The sequence below is a fragment of the Urocitellus parryii genome, chromosome 2 (genome assembly GCF_045843805.1).
Source record: "Urocitellus parryii isolate mUroPar1 chromosome 2, mUroPar1.hap1, whole genome shotgun sequence".
NCBI classification, from domain to species: Eukaryota; Metazoa; Chordata; class Mammalia; order Rodentia; family Sciuridae; genus Urocitellus; species Urocitellus parryii.
The window spans coordinates 62,452,854-62,475,208 of NC_135532.1; the positions used below are offsets into that span (position 1 = coordinate 62,452,854).

Sequence of the window (22,355 nt, forward strand, 5' to 3'; positions counted from 1 at the left end):
TTAAAGACCTGCTAGTAGATTCATGATTTCTTATTTCTTAGTATTATGCAGCTGTATTGTCATTTTCTCTATGTTGTAATTATTCTTTTTTTTTTTTATTGGTCGTTCATAACATTACATAGTTCTTAATACATCATATTACACGGTTTGATTCAAGTGGATTATGAACTCCCGCTTTTACCCCGTATACAAATTGCTGTATCACATCAGTTTCCCTTCCATTGATTGACATATTGCCTTTCTAGTGTCTGATGTATTCTGCTGTCTGTCCTATTGTCTACTATCCCCCCTCCCCTCCCCTCCCCTCCCCTCCCCTTTTCTCTCTCTACCCCTTCTACTGTAAATCATGTCTTCCATGAGGATGCGGGGAAAAGGGCACTCTTGTTCATTGCTGGTGGGACTGCAAATTGGTGCAGCCAATTTGGAAAGCAGTATGGAGATTTCTCGGAAAGCTGGGAATGGAACCACCATTTGACCCAGCTATTCCCCTTCTCGGTCTATTCCCTAAAGCCCTAACAAGAGCATGCTACAGGGACACTGCTACATCCATGTTCATAGCAGCTCAATTCATGATAGCAAGACTGTGGAACCAGCCTAGATGCCCTTCAATAGATGAATGGATAAAAAAAATGTGGCATTTATACACTATGGAGTATTACTCTGCAGTAAAAAATGACAAAATTATAGAATTTGGAGGGAAATGGATGGCATTAGAGCAGATTATGCTAAGTGAAGCTAGTCAATCTTTAAAAAACAAATACCAAATGACTCCTTTGATATAAGGGGTGTAAACAAGGACAGGGTAGGGACGAAGAGCTTGAGAAGAATATTTACAGTAAACAGGGATGAGAGGTGGGAGGGAAAGGGAGTGAGAAGGGAAATTGCATGGAAATGGAAGGCGATCCTCAGGGTTATACAAAATGTCATATAAGAGGTAAGGAGGGGTAAGTCAAGAGAATACAAATGTAATTATTCTTTTTGTGTGCTTTTTTCTGGTATATTCTAATCAATCCTCATAGATGGGAATCTAGTAATTATAGGATGGGACATTTAGCAATTATATTTTAATTAGGGAAAACACAGTATTAGGAAACATTCTAAACCATAGTATCAGCCTAGGAAGCAGACAAAAGAAAGCTACAAATATGAAGGATGCTGGTGCCAGGATGTGAGGAAATGGAATATTGGAAGAAGGATGGACAGACAGAATAAAATGTTAAGCACTAAAAATGTATTTCATTTACTTTTCATTTTTCTTTTTGAGAATTAGATTGAATAAATTCTCAAAGCAGAGGTATATAAAAAAGACCCGGATGGGTGACAAATCTTGCATTTTTCATTTTGGGTAAAAATCTCTCCAATTTGCAAGGCTACTTTTTTATACGATTTTATAATACTTAATATTATTTTTTGTATGTGTGCTAGGGATTGAACCCAGGGTGTTTAACCATGAAGACATCCCCAGCCCTTTCTTATGTGTTATTTGGGAACAAGGTCTTGCTAAGTTACTTAGAGCTTCACTAAATTGAGGCTGGCTTTACACTTGCAATCCTCTTGCCTCAGTTTCCCTATCAGCTGGTATTACAGGCATACACCTTGTCACTTTTTAAAGATCCTTATATATAAATAGTCTTTCATATTGTGAAAGTATAGAATAAATTGCTTTGTTTTTCTTTGTCTCAACTCTCACTTTGACAATAAATAGTCATGTTCAGTGTGTACTTAATAATGGAAAAATCACCTCACAGTGTTATTCTTCCAACATAAGAAATATCCTTCTCTCAGGGCACCTTTATTTGAATGTTTTGTAATCATTCTAACCTAAAAATAGTGATAATAATTTCTCAACTTATTTTAAGGGTTTATTTAAGTTGATGTTTGCTTATTTTTAAGCTTATTTAGTACTGCCTTAAAATTTCCTTATACTTTCCTTATACTTCCTTATATTTTCCACATGACAAACAATTGATATTTATTGATGATACCTTTTAAAGCCTTGCAAAGCTCTTGCATTTTATGTTATTATGTACATAGGTACTGTTTGCAAGAAAATTAAATATTTAGATTTAGATTAGTCTCAGAAGACAAGGTTATGAAACAATAAAATATGACCCTCAGTCAAGGTTACTCTGAAAAAATAATGCTTTTTCTGAAATATTTTAATTTTAATGTCATATTTCTATTATACTCTGGGAATTTTACAAAGAAGTAACACAGTAATGTAATTGTGTTAAAATGGTCCTGATCATAGCAAGAAATAAAATAACGTAACTTCTGTTCTTAAATGAAAAATCTTTGCGTGTTACGCTAGTATATATGTACAACTATACATACAGATATGCATCTACTTATACATGAGAAAAGATCAAAAGTTTGAAATTTCTGCAAAATATACAAAATAACAATGTTTTAAAAAGAAAAAAAATATAATTGGTTTCAGGATTTATCACTGTGAATTAAGTTATGCTTTATTCATGTCATGTATTTTTCCTATTTTTGATATGGCTCAACATAAAAACAAATTAAATTTTTAAAATATAGGTAATAGTTCAATTTAAAAAATTTATACCCAAAAGATAAACACTAATGAAGTATGGAATAATCTGTTTAAAATTTAATTATAAAAACATTAATAAGTAACTCTTCAAAATTTCTATTACAAGATATAGCCTTTTATTAGGTGCCAAGTATGTAAAAAATATTGGAAGTAAGATTTTGAAGAACTAACAAAACATTAGTATAAGTAGACAGAGGCCTCAAAATGATTTAATAAAATATAACCAGCTCTAAAATGGTAAAACAAGGTACTATGGGAACACTGAAGAAAAGCACCAATCTTTGGAAATGGGTAGAAGTGCTTAAGCAAGTCTTAGAAAAGTCTATCTTGTGTTGAATGCTCAGTGGTGAACCTCACAATCACATATGTGCATGTCTAAGTATGAGGATCAGGGTATGAAAATAGACGTAGAAAATTTTTTAAAATCTGCGTTTCTTTCTATAAGTAGTTTAATAACTATAGGAAAGAAGGTTTTAACAGAGAATAGTGTATGCAATGCTGAGAATTTGATATAACACCTACATGTATATGACATGTGCATTTCAAAGCCACAGAACACTGAAATTGAATTTGTGTTTTGAAAAGTTCACTCTGGAGGTTATGACAAATGGATATAGGTAAGAGAAATTGTTAATGGACTTCAACAGTTAATAGGGAGTCCAATATAATATAAGGCCTAAATCTAATGGTCGTGACAATATAAAGAGGAGCTTTAAAACAATTTAAAGTTGCTCATTAAAAAATTAAAAATAAAAATCTTCTTGAAAAAATGGAGCAAAAGGCAATAGTTGTTAAGAATAACTTTAGAGAGAAAACACATTTCTATACTATGTTGCTGGACATAGGATCAGAACAATCATTCTGGTCTCCTAAAAAACTGACCAATCTCATTAAGTTGGTATTTATCATTTTAAATAGATCTTTACTTTGTATTTCAGGCATAACCACTTTATTTGCCTATTCATACATATTTTATCAAATATTGAAAATAACAATCATTAGCATGAATGTAAATTAGTATGAGGTGAAATATGATGGTCTGGACAAAATTCCACCTTTTATATTTATAATAAAGTATATTGTAAGTGACAACTCACTGAAACCAGATTTCAGGATCAGGGTATGAAAATAGACATAGAAAATTTTTTAAATTTGTTCTTTGTGCTCAAATATTCATCACTCCCTAAATTTTTTCCGAATATTTGCCATCTCATATTCTTAGCTTACTTTTGAAGAGTACAGCACTTATGCTGAATTGTAGGAAATTGGGAACTTGTTTAATGGTTCGGAAAACTCTCACAGCTGACTGAATAGAGAATAACACACTCATTATTATTTATGACTCTATTTCCAGGTCTTTATAGGTCAGCTTATTGAATTCACTGAATATGTTGCTTTTTCATCTTGGTAAAACCATATTTGCAGGCTACTTTGCAATAGACAATCTAACAGAAAAATGTTACAATTCTTTAAAAAAACATAAAACACACTTATGGTATTAACTCCAAATGAAAAAAATCTGTAGTTTATAAAACTTTTAAAAATCCATAATATTAAAAAGAATGTATCCACTAAGGCCAATGATTCCCTAGCGTTTCTCTGGATTATTCCCTCCATGAGTCTTTAATACACATTAAAAGTGTTCTTTAGAAAAGCAGGGATTCCAGGAGCTAGACTGGGTTAGTTTTTTAATTAAGGTACTTGAGAAACATTACTATAATAATTTGCATTGTAAACTTTCAAGAGGTCTATGACCTGATAATTTTTTACATTTATAAACATGAAACATTTTTCTGAAGAATACCTTCAAATAAAATTTGAACAGAGATAAAGCACTGGGAAGTGCAAATCTTTAGCAAATCATTGAAAACCTTTCAGAGACCAAATATAAAGGTAACGGGAGGCTTAATAATACAAAACACAGAAGATTTTTGTAGGTAATTTATAATTTCGGAGTCAGCATTTGACACTATCCTATGGGAAACACAAGCCTCTTTTGCCTTAAAATATCCCATATTTAATCCTTACACATACATTCAAAGTGTATTTATTCTGCAAAAGCATTGAACATTATATAACACTATTCTATTTAAAGTAACAAAATAAAAGAAATTTTAAAAACTTGTAAAAATAATAAAACTGGATGGGGTTGATAATCAACTTTAAGTGAATTTTGACAAAATATAAATATTTTACATGTAGTATCCTCCTTAGTCCCCTTTCTATAATACTTGCTTTTAAGTAATCTAAAAATTTTATGATATAGCAATAGGTTTATTATGAAATATTTTAGGAGAAAATTTGCAGAAAGCACTTATCATTATTATAGAATATTTGAACTGCTAAATAAATCATAGAAAAAACATAATTTTTGTTGAAAAATTAATATATCCTTATTAATACACTTAAAATGTAATAGACAGTTAAAAGCATGAACATGGAGATACTAATTTTCATTACTGATGCAATAAAATATACTTAAAGAGTATAATTAGATAAAGGAACAATAAATGACTTGGATATAGATTTATTAAATGATGGTTACTACATGTAAAATAATTATATATTTGTCAAAAAACACTTAAAGTTGATTATCAACACCATCCAGTTTTCTTATTTTTAAGAAATAAGGAGTGTTAAGAGTCTCAGTAAATAACAGGTAGTCATAAGTTCCAAGAAAACATGAGTATTTAAATAATATTTAAATTTTCAGGAAAATCTTTCTTCTGATCATAGCTAATTTAGACTTTGTGGTTTAAGTAATCCAGCTTTCTATTTAAGATATAATCTGAAAAATTCAGCTATTCAGTGTGTGTTGTGTCTACTCTGGGTAACAGGATAACAGCTTCTACTTATACATCTTCAATATGCCAAGATATAAGAGTCAAATGATTTTTTTTTGTTTGAAAGCATATTCTTATAAGGAAAAATAATTCTTGTTGGAGATTTAGTTTCTCAAAATTCCATTTCACATGTATCAATGACTTATTAAATTTAAAATATTATCCCAAATAGACTTTTTATTCTCATCAGCTCAAAATCTACCTGAAAAAAATATTTAAGGGGATGGATTAGAAGGTGTTTTCTGGAATAAAAATCTATGAAAGGTAGATGTATTTTATTATAGCATTATATGATCATTCATATATTTTAAAATAAGGGAAAACAAATTCTAAAGTGGCCAGAATATGTTGGTAAAGAAGCTAGCAGTAGATATAAAATATTGCTGTAAACATAACTTTGAATCAACAATGGTCAAAAAATCACACTATTATTTCATAAAGCATATCAACAAAAATTCTAAAAAAGGGAAAAACATAGTGCATCCACTAAATGAATTCTACCTGATGAAATAAATTAATGTAAATCTACCAAAAATTTCTGCTAATAGCAAATCCGGAATTATTTTCTGTAATATAAAATTGAACATATGGAAAATAAATAAATTTTCTTTCAATTTATCAGGAAATTGAATTAGAAAATTTGATGTATGTTTGAAAAATATTCAATTAACATGTGTGCTATCTTCTTAATGATTGGAATATGAATTCATATAATATTCAGCATAATAAAATTATTTTAAGATAATTTTCCTTTATTTAAAAAATCAGCCTTTTAAATTATTATGAAAATTAATCTGAGTCATTTAAATATTTTCTTTGCCAGCTGATGGTCTGGTAAGCTTTATCATTAGAGTGTGCTGAAGATATATTGTATGAGAAAATATTTTGTTCTCTGGTGCCTGCTCTTCAGGTGCCTGTAGTGAATGCAACTTTTTCATTACCTTCCTTCTGTACTAGGTGGCCAGTATCATTTATCTGATTCCCCCTCAGCTGTTTCTGTAGCAGCAACCATGGTGGGATACATGGTGAGAATTCTCATGTATTCTAGGGATTAAGTTTCCAGCAAGTTCTACCATTGCATCAATCACCATAGTGACCTCTGCTATCTAGTAAGCCATGACTCTTCTTGATTAAGGGTTTGGAAATTAGTGGTGAGATGGTGGGGGCTCTTTCTTCGGTGCTTAATTCTTGGTCCTATGGGTAGAAGTTACTATTGCTCCTTATTTTCACAATTACTGTATTCTTTAGCATTAACATATGCTAAAGAATACAGTAATTAGTTTTATACTTTCTATTCCTTCCTTATCCCAAATTGTTGTTAAAGTTAATTGTAGTTTATATAAATTGTAGTTTATACATTAGATTTTAATGTGCATTTGTGTATGTATGTATTTTTTTTCTTACTGGTTTTAGCTAACTAAATCCAGTCACCTACAGAACTATTTTTTTTTCTTTTCAGTTTTGAATACTCTGCATTTATTCTTTGAAATTCTAGTCTCCCAATCTTCTTTAGTTTTATTCCATAAAGTGAATTTTGGCAGAATCGGCAATGACCTTTAGGTTGTTAAATACAAAAGCAATTATTAAGCCTCTTCCTATTTGACATCTCAGCAGCATTTGATATCATAGATAGCTCACTCCTCTGAGATGGTTCTTTCCTAAAATCCCAGGATATCAGGTTCTTTTGCTTTTTATTCTATTTAATTCGTTACACCATTTCAAACTAATTTTTTCTTCTTTTTTCTTATTTGCTCTGGTTGAATACCCTACAACTTCATCCTTTGTCATCTTTCCTTATCTAGCTATGCTCAATTCTTTGGTGATGCCATTTCATTTTATGTCTTTAAATTTTATTTATGTGATAACTGCTTCTTGATCTTTTAAATTGATTTTATTTTCTTTTTTTCCTGGTTCCAGGGGTTGAACCAGGGGCAACTGAGCAACATCCCAGTCCATTTTATGTTTTATTTTGAAACCGGGTCTTTCTAAATTGCTGAAGTTGGCTCCAGAGCTGCTGGGATTATAGGCATGCATTACCAAGTAGGCTAACTTTTTCCTGATTTATATTTCCTTGCTACCTGTTTACAACTTCTGAATGATACATTTGATTACCCACTCCACGTTTTCACTTAAATTATTAAGGTTCTTTAAGAGATAATTCAGCTTCTCCACAACCTAAATTAAAATCAGTAGCAAAGGTCTAATGTTTTAAATTGCATTTGTTTTATTAAAATATTTCACAATATTTATTATTTCACCTACAAATTACTATATCCTTTTAAATTTCATGATTATCTGTAACATAAACATGATAAAAATTAAATTCCCTTTAACTTTTAAAATAGAAAAATAATTGTTCTTGCACTGTATGGAAAACATTGAGAGCTTGTTTGAAGTTTCCCACAGGGGAGCATAGCTAATCATATATCTTTGATGTCTTTGACTGAAGAACTGTCTTCCTTATCAGGGAAGGTGGTCCTCTTTGACCCAAAGCATGGCACAGGGAGGGTGAGAGAGAAGGAGATACCTGCCTAGCCAGCAGATCATTCAAATCAATTTTGGCAATCAATGAGATGGTGGATGTCACAGCAATATTTCCCTCATATCCCTGTGTAGTTCTCTTGATAAATGCTATCTATATTATTTTTAAATATGTATGAAGATACTTATGAACTAATTTAATTTTTAAATTCAATTGCATTTATTTTTTGGAGTGAACTTCGTTTTCTGATAAGATGTCACAAAATTTTCATGTAGCAAGTCTTTAAATATATCATGGCCTTAGATATTAGAGGAATGTTGATAAATTTATGTTTTATAAATTTATCTAACTAAGAAACAAATGGGATATTATATTCCATTCAAATTTACTTTTGCAATGTCCATTCAATAAAGGATTTTTAGTAAATTCAGAATCATTGTGCTCCCATCCCTGTTTATGACAATGTTCTCAGTGTTCTCTGTTAGATTCATTATAATACATCAATGCAGAGATTTATGTCAAACCTAGACAAATCTTTTTTCTTATTTGTTCTGGTTGATACCTTACAACTTCATCCTTTGTCATCTTTCCTTATCTAGCTATGTTCAATTCTTTGGTGATGCCATTTCATGTTATGTCTTTAAATTTTATTTATGTGCTAACTGCTTCTAGAAGCATATGATGTCAACAAATAGTTAAAATAAATGTAGCCAAAATTCTCTTAATGCCTAAAATAAAGTTCTCATTTGTCCATTCAGAAAGATTTGAGTTCAACTAGGCCAGGATCTATTTTTGTGAGCAAGACTTTTTTTTTTTTTTAAGTATTGGGGATAGAACTCAACTCTACCCTGAGCCATGCCCCTAGTCCTTTTTATTTTATTTTTTTTAAATTTTGAAACAAGGTCTCCCTAAGTTATTTAGATCCTTGCTAAGTTGCTGAAGCTGGCTTTTTGAATGGGTTCTTGATAGCTACTGCCTCAGCATTACAAGCATTTGAATTATAGGCATAGGCCAACGTGCCTGGCTGTGAACAAGAAAGTTTGTTATTCTAACAAAAATTATTTGAAGAAAGTGATAAAAGCAAGCTGAACTAAGCAACAAAATAGAATAGGAAGCATTTAATGGGAAACATGCTTAATGAGAGTATACACACACACACACACACACACACACACACATATATGAATGGCATGTGGGAGAGTGAACTTAAGTGGAGACTACAAACTAAAATGGAACTGTGTTTATATATATTCATATATATATATTATATGGATATATATCCATATATATATCTCCTGTTGGTTCCATTCCTCTAGAGGACCCTAATATAGTTGGTCATGATATTTACTGAGAATGAGAAAAATAGTCTTCAGAGTTTGTAATAATGTAACTTGAACTTTGAATGTCACTGTAGTTTAAATGGTCATAAATCTAAATAGAATTTAAAATAACTAAGATTTTAGAAGCATATATTGTCTATGTTTTCATTTTGAAGACACTGCTTTCAGATTTCTTTTAGAGAAAAGTAATCCTATTCCAGTTTTTATATTTTAGTTTTGTAGAGAAGACTATTTCTATATTAACTAACTAGATAACAAGCAAATCAGAGAGAAAACAAGCACAGTAACACAATGAAAATATAACAATGGATGTGAAAACATTCTATTAACTTGTTTGAACAATTCTTTTGGCCTTATTCATTTGAAGAGTTAATAGATTTCCTATTCTTTTCATTTATAAAGATAAGATCTACAATACATTAAACACCAAAGTTTTGCAGACCAACTTAGAGAACTGTTGGGCTTATCAGGGACTAGTTTAGAGAAGTAAAATTAAACAAAACATAAATTACTCAATAATGCAACTTATTTGGTATATCTTCCATTGTGATTTATGAATTCTCTTTTTGTACTGATTTGCTCTTTATCACATTACTTGCTTTTCATTAGTTTTTACTCATGGCTGTAATTTTTATGGGCAACAAAGTCTTTATGTCACTGGTATCAGATCATTTGTCACTATAAGATTAAAGACAAAGGTTGGAGACCTTGCTCTTGCTTCTTGTATTATTATTACCACCACAGAGACGCTTTTGGAATAAATTTAGAAGAGTTTTCATAAAGAAATCAATTATTATAAAGTAAAAGTAGTCTTTATTTCCTAATATTAAACACTTGAGTTTCTTTATAATTTTATTGTTTGTTATCAGATTAAACCATATTCTTCTATATCTAGACAATATTTTATAATTACATTGTTAATGTTTTTCCCATTAACTTTTGCTACAGAAAATAAAAGTAAATGCACCTGTGTACAAATACACACACACACACACACACACAGCTACATATTTAAAGAATCAATAGGTTTAATTACTGAAATAATACTAGTTCTAAGTTATGAAGCAAAGTTTATCTGTATATCTTCAACTTTCAAAATTTTCTCTGTGTGAGATTTCCCTGAATATCCTTTAGCTTTATTATATATAGAATTGTTTTCACTTTATATTTAGAGACACATAATGACTGAACGCTGAACAGAAAAGAATCCACCAAAATTGATATTTATGTGTACTTTTTTTGTGTTTGTTGTCCTGGGATTGAACCCAGAGCCTTGAGCATGCTAGGCAAGCTCTCTACCAATGAGCTGCTCCCTCTGCTCTATGTATACTTTTAAAGATGTACATATAGTAAATTTATATACATTTGGGTATATATATTTGCATATATATATGAAACTAAAATCAGTTGAAATGAAAGTTACAGAATAGTAAATGTTAGTCATTCTTTTAAATCACTTAAATTTCCATATTTTTTCGTTGAAATTTTAAACCTTGGGGTATTCAAGAAAAATATGAAAACTATTATACAAAATTCTATTCCTCACTTATTTTAAATAATAAGAGTTCATTCTTGAAGACAGCTCAATTATCTATTGCTTTCCTTTTTCATTTTCCTCTGGTACTTTCTACAGCAAAGTAAAATAGTTGAATTTATTTCAGTTTAAGCTATTGCATCTCAATACAGAATGAAAGACATTGTTATTTCTGAGTCTTTTTATGTTTTCTGAAGTTCATTTTATTTACTGCTTTTCTCATATACAATCCATATTTTTTTACTAAAGTTTACATCCTCATTATAATTTCTACACCAAATTACCATAACTAATACCTCATAATGGCATGTACTCATTTATAATTAATAAAGAATATCAGAATAGATTTTCTCCTATGCACCTAACTAATACTTATACACAGACACACATAATAGACTAAGTAATAAGAAGCATGAGAATGCTGATTGTGAGTAAAGATTGAATATATTTTGAAATCTATTTGGTACATTGCCTCATGAATATAAGACAAGATTATTATTGTAAGCTAAATTTATTCTTTGGCACTAATATGTCTTTTGTCATGTAGCCACTGCTGATGAAGTCACCTTCATTACTTTTATTGCTACATTTTATTCTAGAATTCTTTTATACATTTGCAAGATATAATCACAGAAACACCTGGCTTAAGTGTAATTTCTGATTACAAAGTCTAACTTTATTCTAGAAGCTATTTTTCTCTATATGTATATAGTTTTGTCTTAAACATCTCTTTAAATCAACTTAAATTTTTCTGTTCTTACCCTGGTCACTGCTTTGCAATATTTTGGTTAATGATACTGTAAATATTTCACATTGATTTCTCACATTGATTCTCTCACTCATCTGAAAGTGATCATTTATATCATCAGGAATTATTTTACAAAAGCACAAATCAAATCCTGTTCTCAAGTCTTCTTCACGACACAGTTCAAGTACTAATTAGCCAGGTATTTTTGAAAGTAATCCTTATTTCACTAGAAAAACAAAAATTCTTTCTCCTTTAAATATTTTTAGTTTATAGAAATGTAATTTGTGTTTTTAATATATGAAACAGCATATAATCATACATTATAATAATGTAAAGATATTACATATATTATAATTACATATATATATATATATATATATATATATATATATATATATCCATCTATGGAAAGAAGGAAAAAGAGAGAAAGAGAAAGGAAGAAAGAAAGAGATTAGCATTGAAACTGTTATTAGTCTATTTATTTATTTATTTATTTTTGGTACTGGGAATTGAACCCAGTGCTGTGTGCATGTAATGCAAGCACTCTACCAACTGAGCTATATCACCAGTCTTTATTTTAGTATTACTTAGAGTCATGGTTCTTCTAATACTTTTACTCTTATGTATGCTGAAATCTTGCTGTGGCATGTGGTCCAAATAACTTCCTCTACTATTAAATGTTTTTCAGTTTTTTCTTTAATGTTTTTCTCATTCACCTACCATATTTTGTTTGAAATTCCATATGTCCTACCTATATATGTCTCGATGGTAGCTCACACAAACTCCTTGTTTGTGTGTGTTTAAATACACATAGCATATGCACTGAAGTCACTTAAGGGTTGTAAAAGAGCTGTATATCATTAGTCATTGTAAGAATTATGATTCTGGGATCAAGAAAATAGTGTTTCCGGTCACATTAACAGATTTTCATGAAGAACCTAAGATGCATATAAGTACACATTAAAGGCTATAGAATCCTACATTTAGCTAAACTCTCTTCCCACTCCCTGTTTGAACACTGAGGTAAATATGAAGCTAAACAAACAAACAAACATCACACTCATATTGTTAGGCAGTAGCTAACAATGAGCAATGAAATGCTTGGCAATGTCACAAGGGTTCTTTAATTACTTTAGTGTCTTCTTTAAACTACTTTCAAAGTAGAGGAGAAGGCCAAGGGTGGTAGCTAATTTGTAGAAAATAAACAGAAGCAAAGGAGTTAATGGGAAACTACATCAATTGAAAAGGATTAAGCAAATAACTCTTGACTAGGTCCATTGATATTGGTGTGAATCTTGGAATTATGGCTGTAGGTGTCTCCATTTGTCTGGGAAGGAAGATTCCTTTAGTAGCTCAGATGCACTAAGATGACTTCTTAACAGTTAGTGGCCCCAGTGTCCACATTAATATGGGATTGATCTGCAGATGAAATCTCCCCTAAATAGGATGGCCACTATGATAGTTCCAGAGAGGACAAATTGAGGTCAAAAATTCCACCGCCACGTGTGAAGAAGGAGCTGATCACCTGATTGGCTAAGAGTATAGAAGGTGATCCCCAGTACTCCTGGTAAACATCAAACAGTAATAAATTTGGGGACAGTGTTGTCTCCTTTGTTGTTGTCTGCTTGGAGATGGCCCATTCTCTCCCTCTCTCAAGAGTGCTCCTGCATAAACCTCAGTTTGCTTTTACTTTATTTTCACCTCAATTTTATTTATAATAAAATTCTCTTGCATGATATTTTTTGTCTGACTTCAGAGTTTTTTTATTGGAACATGAGAAGCAAGGTTCGCAATTTCAGCTCCCTGCTTTTCTGAGACAATATCTCATTAGTGGAAGAACCACATTAGTGCTAGATACAACTTGATTAAAATCCAAGCTGCAAAACTTAATAGAAAGATGGTAATCATGCTGATTCTTTAATTTACTCATTTGTGAAATGGGACTAATACTTACTATATATAAGTATTATAGAATTTAAGTGACATAAAATAAATTCTGCTTGATAACTAAAGAAATAAATACATGTTAATTCCTCTTTCCCCGCTTTTTTTTTCCTTCCCCACTGTCTTTATAAAAACCTTAAAAACTGCTACATTCAGAATAGTTTTATGGTCTTCTAGGTGAGAGAGCACACATGGAAAGAAACCTTGAATTACAGTTAAACTATCTCTGTGCATGTTCATATATGCCAGCTCAGATTCTCAGGAAAATTGGATTTTCCTCTTAGCCGTGTGACTTTAAGAAAACCACTAACCTCTGTAAGCCTGTTTTCTTTTTTCTCTGTACATGTAGTAAATAATCCTTCCCTTTTACCTACATTTTTATGATTAGAAACATTGCAGATAAAATGCTTTTAATGATTTGCAATTCACTAATAATAGTTATGGAAATAATGTTTTTTCCGGTATACCAATAACATTTTATAAAAAGAAAATATTTTTGCATTTTTCTTCTGAACATTTATTCCTTGAAATAATACATAAAGATATGAGTATAGTACCACCAATTTGAGAACTTGAAGATTGGAAAATAGATAAATACTATGCTTATGCCTACTGGACATTGTGATAAGAATTCATTTATACTGGTTGCTGTGGTACACCCCTGTAACAGCAGACTTGGAAGTCTGAGGCAGGAGGATTACAAGTTCAAGTCTAGGACGAGTAACTTACTGAGACATTATCTCAAAATAAAAAATAAAAATGACAAGGGAGGTGGCCCATTGGTAAAGGATCCCTGGGTTTAATCACCAGTGTATCCCACCCCCTAATTAACTTAAAATCCTTCTACTAGTTAGTCATGCCAAAATAAAATATTACTTAAAAAAATCTTTAATGTTAAAATATTTCTTCACTAAGGAAGATAAAGAAGCTGAACCAGTAGAAACATATCCCAATACATAACATATAGCTTTAAGAACAAAATGATCTCATAGGATTGCATCTCTTTTCTGATGTTCAGGTGGGAACTTCTCCCCATAGCTGATGACAGAAGAATGGGAAAGAATGGTATGAAAGAAAAACCATATTGTGAGAAGATAGAGCCCTGGTTACATTCTTGATCTCCTCTGCTGGGCATCCTAATATTTCTGATAATTTTTGAGCACCAGTTTAACTCCATGCTCCCTGAATTTCAGTAAACAGTGTAAATGGCTAGATAATAATGGCTATGCCCTAGCATTTGTTATTGGATAACGACCATCTACCTATCATTGGCTATCTTTGGCCACTTGTGACTTAAGAGAGGATACAAGATGTGAAAATATCTAACATCAGCAGTTAGCATGGGAGATTTGAAAAAATCCATTTCTGGTATCACAATTTATTCTTTGTCCAGTAATCTAAATCCATGGTTTGTTTCCTTTTGAAAGTGCCGCATTATGACAAACTCATGTAATTTGTTTAGGAGGTACTTGTATAAATTCTTTACCTCTGTTTTATCTCCTTTTTTCCTCTCAATAGTAAAATAAAATACAATTACTGCTTTCTATGTATGTCTTCATGGTTTTCTACTTTTGATTCAGAGATGTTTTAAACTTTTTAAATCTTAATATATGACCACAAACTTCACTTCTGTATTAGCTATTAACATTTCATCCTTTCCCATTATATTTTCTTGATGGCCTAAGTCTCTACATTCTTAGTAATATAGTATTAGCGAAAAATTTTGTGATGATTTGGATCCAGATGAAGAATCTGATGAAAGGAATAAGTCTCCCAATAAAATATATGCACATAAAATTTAACATATTATTTCAGAGGTCAGCTCCATCTTTAAGATTAATTTTGGATATCTCATTGTTTAGAGACGTGATTTAAATCTTGGTATTTCTAACTCTCTCATGGCTTAGTTTGTGCTGGCAACTGCCTGTGTAAAAGTGCAGATCAAGATGTCCCAAATGCTATGGTGATACTAGCCAAAAGAAATTATGTGCAAAGGCTCAGAGTTATTAGTCATGACCCTAAGTTCAACACCAACTCCCTGGGATAGAAAATTCTGAGCATAATAAGATGACCTTAATGTCTTAGCAGTCTTGCATCCTTCAGATTGTCTGCTTTGTTAAAACTTTACCATAAATAAACTTTTGATGATGAATCCTATATAATAAATGTGCTGAGATAGCTCTGGGTCACTGCTTCTCCATCAAAGAGCAGTGTCACCCCCAGCCCCACCTTTTTCTCTCTATGTGTGTCTGATTGTCTTTTCTTCATCCCCCATACTCTTGGTCCAGTCCAGTTTCTTTCCCTGGCTGCGCTGAGAGCAGAGATGAGAGGGCCATAGCAGCTGATAAAGCCAAGTCCCTTGATTAGCAATGCTGTACATAGATAATTTGCAAAATTACAAGTTTTAACCAAGACTTCAAACATGTGAGTACATAAAACATGTTGTGATGCTTATTTTTAAAATAGTTTTTCATTAAGTTGTGTCTATGAAAACAGCAACACACATAATTACCTGTGGTGGAAGTAGTGGCAGTCGTATGAAGGCAAGAAGCATGCTCAGGTCATTGCATCGCCTCTGCATGTCATACTTGACCCACATCATTAATGCATGGAAGATGGTTTCTTCATCAGGAACATTTACATCATCACTGGCTAGTAGTTTATGGAGCTCCTCAGCTGGAAGGAGTAAAAACTCCTGATTTCTTATAACTTCCATTATGTTTTCCTGGAGGGAGAAAACATTTTGGCATAAATTCTGCTTCACTTTTATTTGGCAAGTAAAGCATCTCAGAAAGAAATGAGAAAAGTAGTCAATAACCTTTGTTCTCATTATAACATAATCCTTGAGACTCAATCCTTCAGAAACTAGAAGCTGTTAAGATGAAAGCATTGTAATTGTAATTGAAGTGTAAATGTATCCGAGACAGCACAGATCTTGTAATAACTGGAGGATTATAATGTTGAGCTTTGTTATGCGGGCAGAATATACTTAGTGATTAAATGTTCAAGTTTCAAGTGTTCTGCTGTGTAAGATTTAGTGAATATGAAAAGAATAACATTTCATATTTTTAAAAGCTTGACTACATATACAAGCATCAGAAAATGGCAATAAAATTACATTAAAGTGTAACACTATAAGGTGTATCATTGTTTTTTCAGATGGGAAAAAAGAAAAGCAGAAGAGAGAGGCTATAGTAGTCACAACAATCCCATATTCCAACCTCTTATTATCTTTCATAGCTCCTTCTTTTCATGACAATTTATTTGGCTCAATTCAGATTTTCATTTATTTTATTTCCTGATTGCCACAGCTTCTAATTTCTCTGCCTGAGTCTATTCTTAGCATCTCAATTGTGTCCTCTACAATGATACCAAAATGATATTTCTAAAATATAAATGTGCGTATGGCATCATTCAAAGATTTTGTTTAATTTTATGGTCTCCCTTGTATTGGTTCAAACTTCTTGTTTAAGAATTCTGGTTTTTCATTATCTGACATTTTCTGATTATCATTCATTTTTTTCCCTGACTTACATTCCAGTCACAACTGAAAGAAAAATTACTCTTTAAATTTTCCCTGTTAACATGTTCTCCTTATTCACTCTATTGCTTAAATATGAATTTATCTACCATATTTTCCTAATTTCTGTCATATCAAGGACACAATAGCTATCTATATGAGCTTTTCTAGCTCTCTATCTTGTCTCATGTGACCTAACTTCAGTTCCACTAGATCTTCACAGTGCAAAGTTTGTATATCCTTGCCACTGCAATTACCAAACAGTTGCTAATCTTTGGTACACTTTGAGATTTCATTATAAATTGTAAGCTGTTAGACCCTGACTTTTGTAAACTGTATATCTAGATCCTGTCACAGTGCCTGGAAAATAGAAGAGGAACTAAGCATTTATTGAATAGATGGATTGATCTTGCAGATCAATGTGGGTAAAATGGCACATAGTAGTACAGTGTTTGTAAATGTATTTTTAAAACTGTCAAAACCTTTCCTACATTTAAGCCAAAAGGCTTCTGTGTATGGTATATTATTAGAGAATATAGAGATTCCACAAACAATGTTTAGCCTTTTTTTTTTTTTTTTTGTACCAGGGATTGAACCCAGGGGCACTCAACCACTGAGCCACATCCCCATTCCTTTTTTTATTTTTTATTTTGAGACACAGTCTTGCTAGGCTGCTTAGGGCTTTGCTATGTTGTTGAGGCTGGCTTTGAATTTGCAATCCTCCTGTGTTAGCCTCCTGAGCCACTGGGATTACAAGTGTGTGCCACTGCACCAACATGTTTGGACTCCTTTTTCTCCACCTCCTCCAATGTCTCCTGAGGCAACTCCATGGAAGATATAACTAAAGCTTCTCAGAACATGGGTTATGGTCACAACATTATAGTGGTGATAGACTCAATAGGACACACAATTTAAGATAAAATCTGAGTGAGGCTATGACTGTTTTTTAAAAGCCATGTGACTATGCTAAAAAAGAATAAAGCATTCATCAAGGGACCAATAATCTTCAGGTGAGAGCAGACCCACTCCTGTTCTGAGGAGAAATCTGACCGTTGATGGGAGTATATCCTGGGAGCTGAAGTATGCTTAACTTCAACAAGAGGATGTTAACTTTTACTCTCTTTCAGGTCTTCTGTCATTTATTTACATAAGTTTCATAATAATATAGTTTAGAAGTAATGTGATTTGTTTATAAAATTCATCAACATCACATAGTACCTGAGTTAATTCTGTTAGTGGAAATCATTTTGTCCCCTCTGTTTCCTTTGGGTTTATACTGTGCTGTATAAATTCAATAACTATTTAGTGAATTAACAAACTAAGTGTTTTGAGAAGTTCTATCAACATTTTCTAAAGAGCTAAAGTAAAAAAGTATTTGTGAAATCTTAGAAAGATTATTTTTGTCCATTCACTTTTTCAATTACTCAAAAATCTCTGCCTATATTAAACTATACACAGAATTATAGAGCTAAACCATCAGTATATAGTGTAGAATATCATTTTAAAGCTCTATGAAACTCTTAGCGGTATCTATCATAAAGATATTGTTCAAGGCATGTTTCATTATATTTCATAGTGTCCTATTATGATGACCCTTGGGGAAAATTTCTTTCAGGTTTTAGTAGCAGGAATAATTGCACTTCTGCTGAGTAAATTGGTTTGCTTTTATAATAGATGTTGTAAATTATGAAATTGATCAGATTTCTCTTTTTATTTGGCCTCTAGAAAACTTAGAGTCAAATTGAAATCCATGTGGCGTGAAAGCTATAGCATTTTATGGTTTGGTTTCTTTTTCTGAAAATTCTGATAATAGTTTCATTTAGTATTACTACAGCATCTTTGCTTTCTCTTTTTCTGCTCTTTTACACCTGTATCTAATTTATCTTATATTCACATAATGTTATATTTTTGAGCCACGCTAAATCTTTGGGATTTATATATTGTTGCATTTATAAAACTGTTATAAATAAACTGGACTTTAGAAGCTGGTATCAGTCATTACTAATTCTGTCAGAATTGGCCATTTACTATGTTGTTTACTATTGTTATTTTTACATACTATGGAATCATAAACTTCTCTTTGCTTTCCATACCTCAAGTCGCCTTTCACTATTCCCTGCTGAATATTCTTCTATGGTGATTGCAATCTAATTTCTGAAATTTAGTTCTATTATGCTTTATTTATAAAAGTAATAATATTAGTTCACACTAATTTTCTCACATTGCTTATGCACCCTAATACTTTATGATCTGAAAAAATTATATTTTGAGATATCTAAACTCTTGGCCTGTTTAATTTGTTCAACAAATTTATTTAACATCTGATATACGGCTGTGAATAACTTGTGAGGGAGGATAAAATAGAATCAAAAGCTTACAGTAGAGGAGATGTGTATAAAAAATGTAGTATATAATGATGGTAGGCAACTCCATAGAAGGTGACTTATTCAATGGACCCAAAATATTTGGAAAGAGTTTACACTAGAAAATAGGAGCTGGAGAAAAATGGTATTCTGACCATAAAACAAAAACATAACAGTAGGTAATGAAGTATGTGAAGCCAGGATTGGTATATCACCTTGATTGGAAATGAGGACAGAAAAACTCTGGGAAATAATACTGAAAGAGTATTTTAGGTAGGATAATGGAAGAGGTTTATTCTAAATCTATGACAATCTCTCCCATTTAAACACACACACACACACACACACACACACCTATATATTCTATATATTGGTTAAAAGTACCTATTATAAAGAACAAAATTTGGTATTAAATGTAAGATGCCACTACCTAAGAAAGAAAGAAATTCTAAACCCTACATTTACTTTTTCTACTTCATATTATTTAAAATTATTTTTTAGCTGAAAATATTCAAGTTTGTTTTATTCTAAATAAAGGGTTTTTTGGTGTGTTTTCTTTTTTACCAGTATTGTTTGGTATTCTTTCAGTTTAAAATAAAACTATTCTCTAATATTCATATCATCTTCTTTTAACTCTATTATTTTTCCCTATTATAAAAGTGGTAATATATCAATAAGTAGTAATTCCATTGAGATTTTATTAGAAACATCATTTTTCTACATCACATAAATGTTAGCTAAAAATTAATGGTAGCACTAGGTCAAACAGAATATAATTATATCTCTTTAATTATTACCTTGTTGTTATTTATGTAGCCTAAAATATAGGTTTTAAATTAATAGAAAAATAATTTATTATTCAAATAACATTGAAGTGAACTTTAATCTTCTTTACTTCATTAATACCTATTATTAAAACAACACAAAATGCAAGAAAAAAGAAAAAAAATTGTAGTTACTTAAGGAAACATTTCTCCTTTTGAAGACTGATAAGACTGACATCACTCCAAGTGCAATTTTAAAATTATGCTTTTTTAAGTATCCTTTGAAAAGCAATGTTTTGAGAGTTTCATAACATATGCATGACTATACTATTTTCTGAAGAAAGGCTGAAACCATCTTTTGATTTTTCTTAAGCAGTGTCTTTCCTGTTTTATTATTCACTGGAGGGATACAAGGTTTCAAATTTCTATGACAGTAAAGCCAACACTATGGTGTGAGTCACACTCGCTGCCACTCTGGAGGGCACAGGTAGTAAAGTCTGGCCACATCCTTTGTGTTTTCTCCTAAGCATGCTTTTCCTTCTTCACAAAAGGACCAGAATGATAGTTTCCCAAATTTTAAAGTTCTATTTCTCTAGTAAGTTCTCTTTTCTTGCATTTTCCTAAAGGATTTTAAAAAGTCACTCCTTAAAACTTTGCCTAGAGATTTTTCCTGAAAATATCCCATTTCATCATTCATGTTGCTGCTTCTACAAAACACTAGGACACAATTTGACCAACTATTTGCTACTTTACAAAAAAGATGGCTTTTGTTTTAATTTCAATATCATGTCCCTCAGTTTGGTCTGACATACAGTGAGAAATAAATTTCTTTGTTTATAAATCACCCAATCTCAGGTATTTTTATAGCATCCTGAAAAGACTAAGATAGAAATTGATATATCCTCAAAAAAATAAGATAGTTGGGAATCAATTTAACAAAAGAGGTGAAAGATATATACAATGAAAACTGCAGAACCCTAAAAAAATAAATCAAAGAAGACTTTAGAAGATGGAAGTATCTACCTTGCTCTTGGATAGGCAGAATTAATATTATCAAAATGACCATACTATCAAAAGCACTACACAGATTTAAAGCAATTCCAATCAAAATCTCAATGGCATTTCTGATAGAAATAGAAAAATCAATCATTAAATTCATCTGGTAAAATAAGAGACCCAGAATAGCTAAAGCAATCCTAAACAGGAAGAGTGAAGCAGGTGGTATCACTACACCAGAACTTAAACTATACTACAGAGCAATAGTAACAAAACAGCATGATATTGGCACCAAAACAGGCTGGTAGACCAATGGTACAGAATAGAGGACACAGAGACTAACCCACAAAATTACAATTACCTTATATTAGACAAAGGTGCCAAAAACATACATTGGAGAAAAGATAGCCTCTTCAACAAATGTTTCTGGGAAAACTGGAAATCCATATGCAACAAAATGAAATTAAACTCCTATATCTCACCATACACAAAACTTAACTCAAAATGGATCAAGAACCTAGGAATTAAACCAGAGAGTCTGCATCTAATAAAAGAAAAAGCAGGCCCTAATCTCCATCATGTGGGATTAGGCCCCAACTTCCTTAAAAAGACTCTGATAGCACAAGAATTAAATCCAAGAATCAATAAATGGGATGGATTCAAACTAAAAAGTTTTTTCTCAACAAAAGAAACAATCTGTGAGGTGAACAGAGAGCCTACATCCTGTGGGCAATTTTTTACCCCTCACACATCAGATAGAGCACTAATCTCTAGGGTATATAAAGAACTCAAAAAGCTAAACACTGAAAAAACAAATAACCCAATCAACAAATGGGCCAAGGACCTAAACAGACACTTCTCAGAAGAGGATATACAATCAATCAACAAATATATGAAAAAATCTTCATCATCTCTAGCAATTAGAGAAACGCAAATCAAAACCACTCTAAAATATCATCTCACTCCAGTCAGAATGGCAGCTATTACAAAGACAAACAACAATAAGTGTTGGCGAAGATGTGGAGAAAAAGGTACACTCATACATTGCTAGTGGGACTGCAAATTGATGCAATCAATTTGGAAAGTAGTATGGAGATTCCTTGGAAATTTGGGAATGGAACGACTATTTGACCCAGCTATTCTTCTCCTCAGTCTATACCCAAAGAACTTAAAAACAGCATATTACAGGGATACAGCCACATCAATGTTTATAGCAGCACAATTCACAATAGCTAAACTGTGGAGTCAACCTAGATGTCCTTCA

At 31.6% G+C, this 22,355-nt stretch overlaps 1 protein-coding gene across 2 annotated transcripts in view; it reads right to left on the reverse strand.

Annotated features, from left to right (window-relative positions):
- Window positions 1-22,355, reverse strand: part of Klhl1 (kelch like family member 1) — a 392,360-nt gene that overhangs the window by 157,602 nt on the left and 212,403 nt on the right. For both annotated transcript variants that reach the window (XM_077792806.1, XM_077792803.1), the window contains one exon: window positions 15,961-16,173. In XM_077792806.1, the coding sequence (XP_077648932.1) occupies window positions 15,961-16,173 (213 nt within the window). The remainder of the gene's footprint in view (window positions 1-15,960; window positions 16,174-22,355) is intronic.